Here is a 12,194-nt window from a genome sequence, read left to right as displayed (position 1 = left end):
ATCTTGGCCTGATGCCAATTGGAAATGCCTGTGATAGAGTAGATACTTTCCTTGTTTACAGCTGCGGTTACAAGGGATGGAAAAAAGTTTAGTTCATCCGAACTTTTGTATCTGTTTGCATTTTTGCCTTGCTGTTCACCTTGGGATCAAGCATGAAATGAAGGAGCTGCAAGGCTTTTTTTTTTTGGTTTTGTAAGAAAGCTCTGTAAAGAGGGAATGCCATGAAAAGCAGAGGGCTTTTTTGCTGAAAGAGCTAAATATTATTAATATACAGTAGTTCTACTTGTGTATAAAATGGAAAATTCTTTATTATGTCTGTATTCTTTTTATTAGATGCTTCCTTTAAATACCAATATCCGACTTGCGTACTCAAATGGAAAAGACGATGAACAGAACTTCATTCAGAATCTCAGTCTGTTTCTCTGCACGTTCCTCAAGGAACATGGTCAACTTATAGAAAAAAGACTAAATCTGAGGGAAACATTAATGGAGGTAAGTTGCTCAGTTTGTCCAGTTTCAAAAGGTAGCAAGCGTGTTCTCACACTCAAAGGCTGTGATAGTAATACAACTGTCAGGTCATTGTACTTACAGTGGGGAAGAGGGGGGGAAAAACCCAAACCCTTGTGTTTGCTTCATGTAATTAGTAAATCACGTGAATATTACAAAAAACCTTTCAAAATTTTTGTTTCCTAGTATGCTTCAGTGGCACTCTTATTTTCAGTGATCCTATACTAACACATTGTCTGAAGACCGCAGGTGTCTGTCTCTCCATCTCCTGACTTGCTCCTCCTTGGAAGTGTTAAATACTGCTTTAAAATAAATTAATATATTCTTTTTCCATGGGTCTTCACATACCGTATTTTGTGTTTAACTCTCATGCAGAGGTGTTGCTATGACTTTCATCAGTCCGTGTGAAGCAGCTCAGTTATGTTTTTATTCAGCATCCAAAGCTGGTTTCTAGGGTGCACCACATGCTGTAGTTCAGTGCTTCCATCCTGGTGTAGCTTCTTGCCTAATTTGCTATTTCCCAAAGTTTAACTGAAAGGCTTTAAATACAATTCTCAAGGATGATACTCTGTTTCTATGTAATAAAGACTATGTATGTCAGTAATGCGTAACGGCAGAGCTCTACCAAATGACTATGCGTGCTTTGTTGTAGCATTACTGGTCTTGGAGGAGGACCTGTGGGCCTCAATTACCAGCTATCTTGCAGCAGTTGCTGAGAATAAAACTTCGAGTTGTCCTTCCTGTCTGCTTGTTCCCTTCTTTTCTTGGAGACTGATGCATTCTTTTTAATTTTGACAGTGAAGTGCAACTTGACTGTCAAAACCACTGGGATTTGTGGAAATTCAGCTAAGAATGAAGGGTTGGAAAGGCTTACGTTCTAGGTGACTACTATAAACACTCAAGGTACTACCTCCTACTGTAGCGGGGCTAGGTCACAAAATCAGGTGTTTTCAGTTGTGGGTGTTTTTAATTGTGAATAGAAATTTTGCTGAGGGTGAGCTGTTCTGTGGTGACTTTTTTTGCTAGCTCCCTCCCACTGCTGAGCTCCAAGGGGATGAAACTGGCTCCATTGCCCCTTGAAGCACCACTTCCTGTGCCCAGAATCAAGCCCTGTGCAGGTACGGAGGTGATAGGGTGAGGGACTGCCCTGAGACAGAGGCAGAAAAATAATACCGCAGTTTAAACCTGGAGACCGGGTTCCATTGGGAGGGGAAAGTATGTCTTACAGGTGGATCAGCTGTAATCCAACACATCCATCTGAATTCTAGTCTGTTTTCCAGCTGGTATTCTCAATACATTTCTTCTGGAGGTAGCCCTCTTTAAAAAAAAAAAAAAAAAAAGTATGTTAATAAGTTGGTTGCAAATATCAAATTGTAGCTCATTTAGAAGATGGACTAAGACAAGTATCACTTTTTTTATTTTAAAAAGAACAACTATCAACAGTTCCCAAATAATTCCTGAACTTGCAAGTAGTAAGCTTTCAAAATAATTGTGAATCGGGGGAGCACAGCTCAAGTTTCTACCCGTGTTGAGGCTTTATTAGGAAGACCTGCGTAAACGGCTGAAGCTGTTGCACATGCTGTGCAGCTGTGTGTAAGTTGCAGTGCAGTTTTTAGGTATTTGCCTCCCCTCTTGCCCGCATAACTATGTTAAATTCTTCTTTAAAACAGACATTTACAAAAGTCAATTCTGAATGACTTTCAGTCTTGTATAGGGTGATGAAATGTTTAACCAAATCCTTAGGCTGGCCCAAAATGGTTGCAAATTTCACTTCTGTAAGTTCCAGTGTAGCTAGTTACGCGGCTACTTTAGAATGACATAGAGCTTTTTAACCCGTTTATTCCTGCACTTTGGATGTAGCAGATCTTCTGAAACTGTTCCACAGATTCATTGGAGCTGTGTAGGCTAGTAAAGGAACCTACATAAGTTACTGCAAGTGAAATTGCCAAGAAAAATGGATGTGTATAAGACTAATGTGTGGTTGTTTTGAATCCCTCTTTTGACATTACAGATGCGGACGCTGAATCAGGCCTTTATTTACCATCTCAAATGCGCTGAGTTGCTGTAGTACCTAAACTGTGAAAATGTCTTCAGATTTCATTGTTTCATTCTGTTTGTTCACTGGTGGGCTCTGGCTTTGATATCTTTCACCAGGGGACTGAAAAATAAGCTAGGCAAAAATACTTGGCTATGTAGTTCTAATTCCTGTGGTTGGTATCTCAGTCTGTCAGAATTGCATCAGTGGCGTTCCCTTCTCGGGCTGCTGTGGCTGTTCTGTCAGTAAAGAAATGGAGAATGTTCTGGTAGGTGGCTTCTGTGGAAAGCAAGCGAGCAGTATGGCTTTGATGGTTGCCTTCAGTTCTGCAGGGTATAAGGATCCAGAACAAAGTAGCAGTAATTGTCTTGAGACTATTGAAAGTCATTGAAACTAGCTGTTGAGGGTTTTTTGAGGCTCTTCAAACAAAATGCCTTGCAGAAGGTCCAGAGGCTGTGAGTTTGATAATTTTCAAACAGGCTTATTTGGCTATGGCACTTTCAAAGATGTCTTCAGGCTACTTTAGATTTAAGAATTGATACACACTTTGAAAATAACAGTAATTGACAGGGTGCTTTGGTTTTGAATTGCTCCGCTGGTCAGAAGTCTGACTTGTAAGTAATGTCATTGCAATGTTAATGCCTCTTGTTCCTAACTTTTATGTGAATTTGGCATTTTATCGGTATTTGGATAACTGAACTTGAAGCAATGTCGTTTTATCTGCAGAAATAATTAGTAATCAGATGTTTAAACCACACTTTCCCAGGCCCTTCATTATATGTTGTTGGTATCAGAAGTTGAAGAAACTGAAATTTTCAAGATTTGTCTTGAATATTGGAATCATTTAGCTGCTGAGCTCTACAGGGAAAGTCCATTTTCAACATCTGCTTCTCCACTGCTTTCGGGAAGTCAACACTTCGATGTTCCTCCAAGGAGACAGCTTTATTTGCCTGTATTGTCCAAGGTAATCCATGCTTAAGTAAAGGTACTGTAAAGATTTAGATACTGTTCCTGAATCTAGAGATTTTGCTTCGTGTAAGGGGTGACGTAAGAAAACTTTTCTTGCTTTGAGTAGCTGTAGTTGATTCAACTATGGTTGTTTAATGTGCCGCAATTGTGAAAATACTTGGACACCAGTAGATGACAGGTGTATTAATACAGTGTTTCAGATCTTTTAAGATACTTATTAAAAATGTAAGACTTAATTTTTTTAAAAAAATAAATCTGTATTAAACGGTTTCATTAAACAGATAAAGGCTGGAGTGTTACGGTTGGAGGAAAAAAAAATTGCATGGAAAAAGTGGTCTTTAAAAGACCTTTGATACTACATACGCGTTTTGAAGCTCTAGAAAGTATACTTCATAGCTTGTTTTGGGTTGTTTTTAACTACTTAGCTTGTTCATGGAGAGAGAGAAGAATCAGCAGGCTCTATTTTTAATGGCTTTTCATGAAATGCTGGATATACCCTTTATCTGGGTCAGACTGCCTGACCACAGTGCTCTGGAAACACCTGTGGAGCTAAGTGCGTATTTTCCTGTTACAGTTTGATTCAATTTTAACTTTCCTTTGCAACATACAGGTTCGATTGCTAATGGTTAGCCGTATGGCTAAACCCGAAGAAGTCCTAGTTGTGGAAAATGATCAAGGGGAAGTAGTACGAGAATTCATGAAGGATACAGATTCCATAAACTTGTACAAAAATATGAGAGAAACATTGGGTAAGTGTACTAGCTGGTATTTTTGTGCTGCAGGTCTGTGCAGCTGCAACAGCAGCATGTATGTTACAGAACATGAGCTTATGATCTGAATTACGTGTGGGGAAAATGATGATCAGTGAGGAGTAGTACACAGACTTGAAAGGGAAGAGGCAGTATTGGTCTGAAGTTTTCCGTTTTAAGCACGTAGTGTTGTATAACTTGATTAAGTAGTAATACGCTACTTAATTTTTGTCTCTTGCCTTTTCCCATTGAACACCACCTTTTGATTTTCCTTTACCAAAATGTTTCAGATCCAATTAAACCTTAGTTTTGTCAGAAGGCTGTTAAATTGGAAGGATTTGTGAAGTGGACTTGCTGGTTATTACTTCACTTGTAGTTGTAGTCTTGTGTAGACCAAGCACTCCTCAGCAAAAATGATCTCTTCCTTCAATAGGTCTTCTGAATACTTTTAAATTTTTTTTTATAGTATTCTTAAACAAAACACAAAATTCCAGCCTGAAGTTAAGCTTCAAAAATCTTTTCCAAAGTTAGTGCCAAGGTCTTATAATGACCTTGCTTGAAAGTACAAAAGCTGCAATTTTGTGTAGAAAAATATCATATCATGTAGATATGTATAAATAAATATAAAATGATACATACAAAAATATACTTATTGTGTAGAAAAAAACTTGAAAGCTGTGAGCGCACTGAAGAACACCAGAATAAGTATTTCGGTAGCATTTAATGTAGCAAGTGTAATATATTTTTAGTGTGTGTATACTGTTATCTTTAGAAGCCTCACATTCAACTGTGACTGTTTTATCAGTGAATTGATAATCCTGATGTACTGTAGTGATAACTTTTTTTTTTGAGGCAAGAAAAAAAATTTAGGAGTCCTAACTGGAACTTGAGGCAGTGGGGGGGATTAGAATGGCCACATATTTAGGACATCAAACCTTCAATACTAACTATTTTTCTGTCAAATGCTGTAAGGGAACACTGAGTGTTTAGTAACAGGTTTATGAACTAGGAGCGTGTGGGGAGGAAAGCTGTGTGATGCAGAGTGTTTGTGGATTTTTTTTTTTTATTCTCACCTTTGTACTTGTGATATAGGTGCAGCCAGCATTAGATTAATTGTTCTAATAACTTTTCATATGGAACATGAAAAAAAATCGTTTGATTTATTGTATTATATGTTTAATTTATTGTATTAAAATTATTACTGTATGTCCTGAGTCTTAGTCATATTTCCAGGTATGGGATTATTTATATGGAAATGCAGATTTAGTTAGTGTTTGATTTCTGGTGTTAACTATTGCTTATAGTGTATTATCTTTAAGATTAGCTTTAAAAAAACCCCAAAACCAAAACAAACCCCCACAAAAAGCTGAGAATGTGTATTCTGTGATTTAGACTTCACACATTGCTTGCATGTGGTGTTTTGCTGAGATCGCTTAGAACAAACAGATTCTCGATAAAATTTATTGTCCGTCTTTAAAATACAGTTTTAACAAATTTGTGTTTAAATTTTTAGCTCGTTCTGTCATGAGTTAGGAAAGAAGCATTGCACTTCCGTAACAATTTGGTTGTCTTTTTCTTAGAAGAATTTAACTTTGCCTATGGAGTTGTGATCCAGGTTGTTGCTTTAAAATGTGCCTGTTCGATATTGATGTCTTTCAGTTTACCTTACGCATCTGGATTATGCAGACACGGAACGAATTATGACTGAAAAACTTCACAATCAAGTGAATGGAACGGAGTGGTCATGGAAAAATTTGAATACCCTGTGTTGGGCTATAGGCTCAATCAGTGGCGCAATGCATGAAGAAGATGAAAAAAGATTCCTTGTTACAGTAATTAAGGTATCATGGTGCAAAACTAATAGCTTTGTCACATGTCATAGTTTATGCTCAAGAAACGAAGTTTACAAAAATACTGCTGTATGTTCATAGTAAGCTACCTTGTGTGGCAAGCAAGTTGATAAGAATAAATTAATGGGAAATCTTGTATCCTGAATTTAAGGCTGATAAATGCGTTAGCCATGAACAATGCATTAATCCAAATAGTCTTTTCAGGGTAAAAACTTCAGGGTTAAAATTCAGTTTATGGTGAAGGGTTATTCTCTGGGGATGCGGAAGAGATGGAACAGGATTGCTATTGGAAATGGAGTGGCAAAATAACCCACGCTTTAAACTAGCTGGCAGCCTGGTATTTTGCTGGTTTCCATATAGTCATTGATCAAACTGAATTTTTGGTAAATTTGTGCATAGAAGGAGTGCAGGAACGAAACATTTTTACAAGAGTAATGGACCTTATTTTAACAAGTCATACAAATTCATACAGAAGATTTAGTTTAATTTCTTCTATTTGATGTGGAATCTATATTTTTATTGATGTTAAGTCAATACAGTGAGGCTTGTTGAAGCTCCCCCCTGCAGAAATCTTTAGTTATATTTAAAATGGAGTTTCCATAGTTGAAAACATGGTGTTCGTGGTTTGGCTGAAACTTAAATAATTGCATTGCCCCAATCTTAACCCATTGGGGTTTTTTAGTTTTTATTTGGACTTTGAACTTGATTATGGCAACCTCTTTCCTTTATCTTTAATATAGCTTCTTGTAGGATTTTATACTTGTAGTGCTTTTAATTGAACTGGACAAACTTGGAGAGGAAACTGAAAATATGTTATGTTGTAGGATCTCCTGGGACTCTGTGAACAAAAGCGAGGAAAAGACAATAAAGCCATTATTGCATCAAATATAATGTATATAGTAGGTCAATACCCACGGTTTTTGAGAGCTCACTGGAAATTTTTGAAGACAGTAGTCAACAAGCTGTTTGAATTTATGCATGGTAATTATCTGTTTTTCACTTGCTTTTTAATTTTTTTTTTTTTTTAATATGCCCATACATGGACAGGTATGGGGGGGAAATATAAAGCAGTAACTGACTTGATTTAATTTAGAAACCCACGATGGCGTCCAGGATATGGCTTGTGATACCTTCATAAAAATAGCACAAAAATGCCGCCGACATTTTGTTCAGGTTCAAGTGGGAGAGGTCATGCCATTTATTGATGAAATCTTGAACAATATTAATACAATCATCTGTGACCTTCAGCCACAACAGGTATGTTTAATTCGGCATTGTGGATAATTCCTAAAGGCTAATCAAAAGTTATTTCATATTGAAATGTAGTAGTGGTATTCAAGGCTTGAATTATAATTTTTTTTTTTGTTAGTGTGATCAGGTTGCATTACTGAGATCTCAGTTAGAATGCTTGGAAGGAGAATTAAAGTGCATTTAGTTGGAATTTTGGTTTCTGGAATGTTTTAACAAGTAAATAAGATTCTGAATCTAATTTTGTGGTTCTGTTTCGGGAAAGGGTGATATTCTACTCTAATAGTATACTTATAGCTGTTGTATTTGTGAAGGGGGGGTGGGGAACAATTCAGAAGTGCCTATGTCTAGGAAGGGCACAGCTCATGAAGTGAGTGTGTAGTGTGCACGTGTGAGATGCACGGAGATGTTGCAATAATGTACTGAAACTTCAGGCAGAGTGGAGCTGGCATCTGGCAAAAGGTACTTAAAGGAGTGATGTAATCCAGTCCACGGTTTAAACGTGTCTGGTAATAGTTAAGAGTTAAGTGGCATATGTCTGAGCTTTGTCACTTCAGGGTACGATGGCAAAATGAAGAAAGGCTGGGATGTATATAGTGGCATTTGTAAGGGAAGGGTACAGAGGTTTGTTTTATACATGATGAAAGTAAGGAAAGAACAGAGAAGGATGTTGTAAAGTCAAGTGGGGGAAAAGATATTTAGACAGTGAAACCCATTTTCAGTCTTCACTATATGTTAGTTCAGAACAGCATAAATTTTTCCTTACTCCTTTTTAACCTTCCTGTGTGACTTTTTCTTGTTCCAATCAGGTGCATACATTCTATGAAGCAGTAGGGTACATGATTGGGGCACAGACAGACCAGACTGTGCAGGAGCATCTGATAGAAAAATACATGTTGCTCCCTAATCAAGTGTGGGACAGCATAATTCAACAGGCAACAAAAGTAAGCTCATAAATTTTAAGTGTATTCTGTGTTCAGGTAAAGAAAATCTGCTCAATGTTTCTCTTACCCTGGGTTTATTTTTCACGTGGCATGACGTTAAGTGTACACAGCTGTGGTGGACTTTATTAAATGATGGCTAAAGCAGTGATCGACGTGACAGTGAAAGTGTTGTTTTGAGAGAGGAGACTTAAATGACAAAATAAATACTGATTTTAATCTGATTTAAAGGACAACTTTCTGTTACTGTGCAGAATATGTTTCAATAGTTTTTTTCCAAGGCGCCCTTTTACCTGGCTTAGAAGTGAGTTTTCATTCTGAATAACAGAAAAGTTAAAATGCTAAAAATACTGTTCACTCTTCCTCCTTTCTCTTCCATTGTTCTCTTAAAGTACATCTTTGTCTTACTTTTATCTTCCATTTCTTTCAGTCTTTTCAAAATACTTTATCTCCACACATTAAAGAACAATAGTCTTGCACTGCACAAGAGATCTATCCATTTGGAGTTAATCTAATTAAGATCCTGAAACTTAAGCAAGCTTGAGTTACTTCTCTCATTCTGACTTCCCTCTTAAAACAAGAACAGACTACCTTTCCTTTGGACCACTTCTGTCTGTTTTCACCTTCCTAATTCCTCCTTCATAGTTTGGGTTTTTCTTTCTTCAGCTAGAGTAATGCTTGTACCACTCCAGCAAAAATACTTCTGCAGAAGAGCAGAATTAAATCAATTGATGTTTTATCCTGAGTCTGTTTGAGGTAGTGGCAAATGCCATGAAATAAACAGCAGTATATATGAAGTCTGTAAACCTCAGCGATGTGTTCTTTACCACTGTGTAAGATAAATAGTTTAAAAGTTACACCTTTATATTGGCAGTTAAAGGGCAGTGTAATTAACTAAACAAAATGGACTTTTTCTTTTTTTAAACAGAATGTTGATATTCTGAAGGATCCTGAAACAGTTAAGCAGCTTGGTAGCATTCTGAAAACCAATGTAAGAGCGTGTAAAGCAGTTGGCCACCCCTTTGTGATTCAGCTTGGGAGAATTTATTTAGATATGCTGAATGTGTACAAGTGCCTAAGTGAAAATATTTCTGCAGCTATTCAGGCTAATGGTAAGAAATTCCACGTTCTTTCTGAAAATGGGGGTTAGCAGTGTATGTCATCAGGTTTCAAAGTACGTTCCAAGTAGGCTAATTTTACTGTGTTCATTTTATTGTTCGGGGGAGTGAAGAATGACTGAAAGTGCTTGCTTAGATTTTTTTTTTTTTCTTTTAACCAGATGTTTTATTCAATTAAAGGACTCCTGATTTTAGAGGGAGCAAAAAACACCTATAAACAAAGTTTAGGAAAGATGCAAAACACTGTAGATGATTACTTAGAATTAATGGGCATCTTGCTGAGACAGAGTTGTAGCATGTGGGGTTTTTTTAGCTGACTCTAATTTTGAATATTAAATTAATATTACTATTATCTTTAATAGAATCTAATTTATTTTTTCAAAAGATGTTGGCAGGGTTTTGGTACGATACTGTGCTAGTAAGTAACTTTATTACAGACATGTAACTGTAGTGAAAATGCCTGAAAGTCATGATAAAGCAGGCTTGCAATCATTGAGAAGGAATTATCAATTACCTAACCTATACCTATGGCACCTCAGTAGAATGTGTTTCTGTAGTAGTCATTACAAGGTTGAGTTAGTTACTGGATTCTGTGTTATGACCGGTTTTCTTGCCAGTGCAGATGATGGTATTTGGAAACGTGAATGTTAAATAAAGCTTGGTAACTGAGCAGCTGGTTGACCTTGAAGTAGCTTCTCAGAATTCAGAATAAAACTGGCTGAGAAATCAATACCTTTTGATTTTGCAGCTCTAATGGCCAGAATTTGTCCCTGTCAGAAAGAGTGAAGTTTAGGAAGCAGTTGCTAGGACTGTAGTCCTGACATGCTACTTGATCAGCAACTACTGTGATTGCGGTTGCCTCGGAGTATGTTTTCCCAACTGGCTCTATCTGGCCGGAGATGGCTCCGATGCCAGCACGAGTGATCCTACCTGTCTTTTCCTGTCTGCACTCCTCAGGTGTTCCCGTGCATGTACTGTAATGGTTGTATGGCTGTGCAGTTAATTAGATCAGGTTTCGCTGATGAGACTACAAGGATTTGGGGGTAAGAAATTGAACCTAAGGATAAGGCTTCTTAAGGATAAGTGTGGAATTCACACACAAAGACAAGTGGAAGGATTATTTCTCTTAGATGAAATTAGGAACTTTCTTATTCTCTCCCCCGTTGCTTAATGAGAATCAGATGTAAGCTCAGTCCAGGTAGTTAAGTGAATATGCGTTATTTCCCTTACTTGAGAAGTAAGTTGCAGCTTTGGTTTTGAACTCTAAGTAGGGTACTGTCAGTAGCAGTTTTGTAATGCTAAATGGCAGCTTGGACCTATGGAGCTAGAATGGGGAGGTAGGTTTTTTATTTGTTCAATATGCATAAGAAGTCTTTAATAGTCTTTGTAGTTTGGATATAAAAATCAAGCATTTTCTGTTTTGTAATATCAATTGAAGTTAATCCTTTTGTTACACCTTACCCGATTAACTGAGGATTAAAACTTTTCAGGTGAAATGGTAACAAAGCAGCCCTTGATTAGAAGTATGAGGACTGTAAAAAGGGAAACTTTAAAACTAATTTCTGGCTGGGTGAGCAGGTCCAATGATCCTCAGATGGTAAGTAGATTTATTTTACACAAATAACTTGCAAGACAGAGTTAGGAAGAACTCTGGGGTTTTTTTGTTCTGCTGTTGACTGAATGAGTTGGTCACAGGAACTTGTTTCAGGAGGTCTGTAAAATATAAAGTATGATCACACAGAGGTAAGCCTGAGCTACATTTGAGATACTTCAGTTAATTTTAGCTGTGAGTAATCTTAAAGGGAATCAAGGAGGTTGAAGAGAACCCTATTGGAAGCCCTGCTGGATGGATAAAGAGGGTGGGGAGTTTATGGAAGGGTAACGCATTTCAACTTCCTCAGGAAAAGTATCGCCTGTAACTAAACAACGAACTTTGCTATCAACTGTATGCTAGAGACTTTGTTCAATAACTGCATTGTTATAACCATGGCTTACTCTTTCAATTAGGTAGCTGAAAACTTTGTTCCTCCCTTGTTGGATGCAGTTCTCATTGACTACCAGAGAAATGTTCCAGCCGCCAGAGAACCTGAAGTACTTAGTACTATGGCTATCATTGTAAACAAGCTGGGTGTACACATTACTGCTGAAATACCTCAGATATTTGATGCTGTTTTTGAGTGCACGTTAAATATGATCAACAAGGTATTTATATTTAAATTTCAGCTAATCTCCCTAGTGACTGAAGGCAAAAAAATGGGGTTTTATAAGAGTACTTGTCTTGGCTGTTGGTACACCGTTAAGTGAAAGATATCCTTTCCTTGCAATGAAGGGAGGCGATGTGTGGTGGATGTAGAGTTATTACACAGCTTTCATCTTCCGCAAATTAAGCGGGGGTTCATGCCTTCTTTCTGTGAGTATCATTTCCAAATGTGGTGTCTTGTGGATCATCTCCCTGTTTCTTTGCAGTCACAAAGTACATTTGTGGCACTTGAAGAAGCTTCTGCTCAAACAAACATACTTGTTCTGAAGTCTGGCTGTCTAGCTGGATGTCTTAATCTCCTTGCCTTGAAAATGTCTCTAGCTTTCCATTTAAGTCGTCAGTAATTTTTCTGTTCTAGGGACTTGGAGTGGCATGCTTCTGGAAGCAGAAGCATACTTCAGTCAAATGGCAGTGTAGGACTAACTGCTAAAATTTGTATTTAAAATTTATGAATATAAGTACTGATCAGTCGTTTTGAATATTTCCTCACTAAATACCATAGCTGATGCAGTTCTTA

At 37.4% G+C, this 12,194-nt stretch overlaps 1 protein-coding gene across 1 annotated transcript in view; it reads left to right on the top strand.

The window, feature by feature from the left end:
- The window catches only part of XPO1 (exportin 1), a 38,553-nt gene that overhangs the window by 22,915 nt on the left and 3,444 nt on the right, over window positions 1-12,194 (top strand). The window contains exons 11-20 of the mRNA XM_075707081.1: window positions 334-492; window positions 3,309-3,506; window positions 4,122-4,260; window positions 5,920-6,101; window positions 6,935-7,091; window positions 7,204-7,367; window positions 8,168-8,302; window positions 9,228-9,411; window positions 10,908-11,014; window positions 11,425-11,619. Coding sequence (XP_075563196.1) covers window positions 334-492; window positions 3,309-3,506; window positions 4,122-4,260; window positions 5,920-6,101; window positions 6,935-7,091; window positions 7,204-7,367; window positions 8,168-8,302; window positions 9,228-9,411; window positions 10,908-11,014; window positions 11,425-11,619 — 1,620 coding nt within the window. The remainder of the gene's footprint in view (window positions 1-333; window positions 493-3,308; window positions 3,507-4,121; window positions 4,261-5,919; window positions 6,102-6,934; window positions 7,092-7,203; window positions 7,368-8,167; window positions 8,303-9,227; window positions 9,412-10,907; window positions 11,015-11,424; window positions 11,620-12,194) is intronic.

Source organism: Pelecanus crispus, chromosome 3 (assembly GCF_030463565.1).
Source record: "Pelecanus crispus isolate bPelCri1 chromosome 3, bPelCri1.pri, whole genome shotgun sequence".
NCBI classification, from domain to species: Eukaryota; Metazoa; Chordata; class Aves; order Pelecaniformes; family Pelecanidae; genus Pelecanus; species Pelecanus crispus.
The sequence above is the reverse complement of the archived record's forward strand: the minus strand, read 5'-3'. Positions and strand labels throughout refer to the sequence as shown.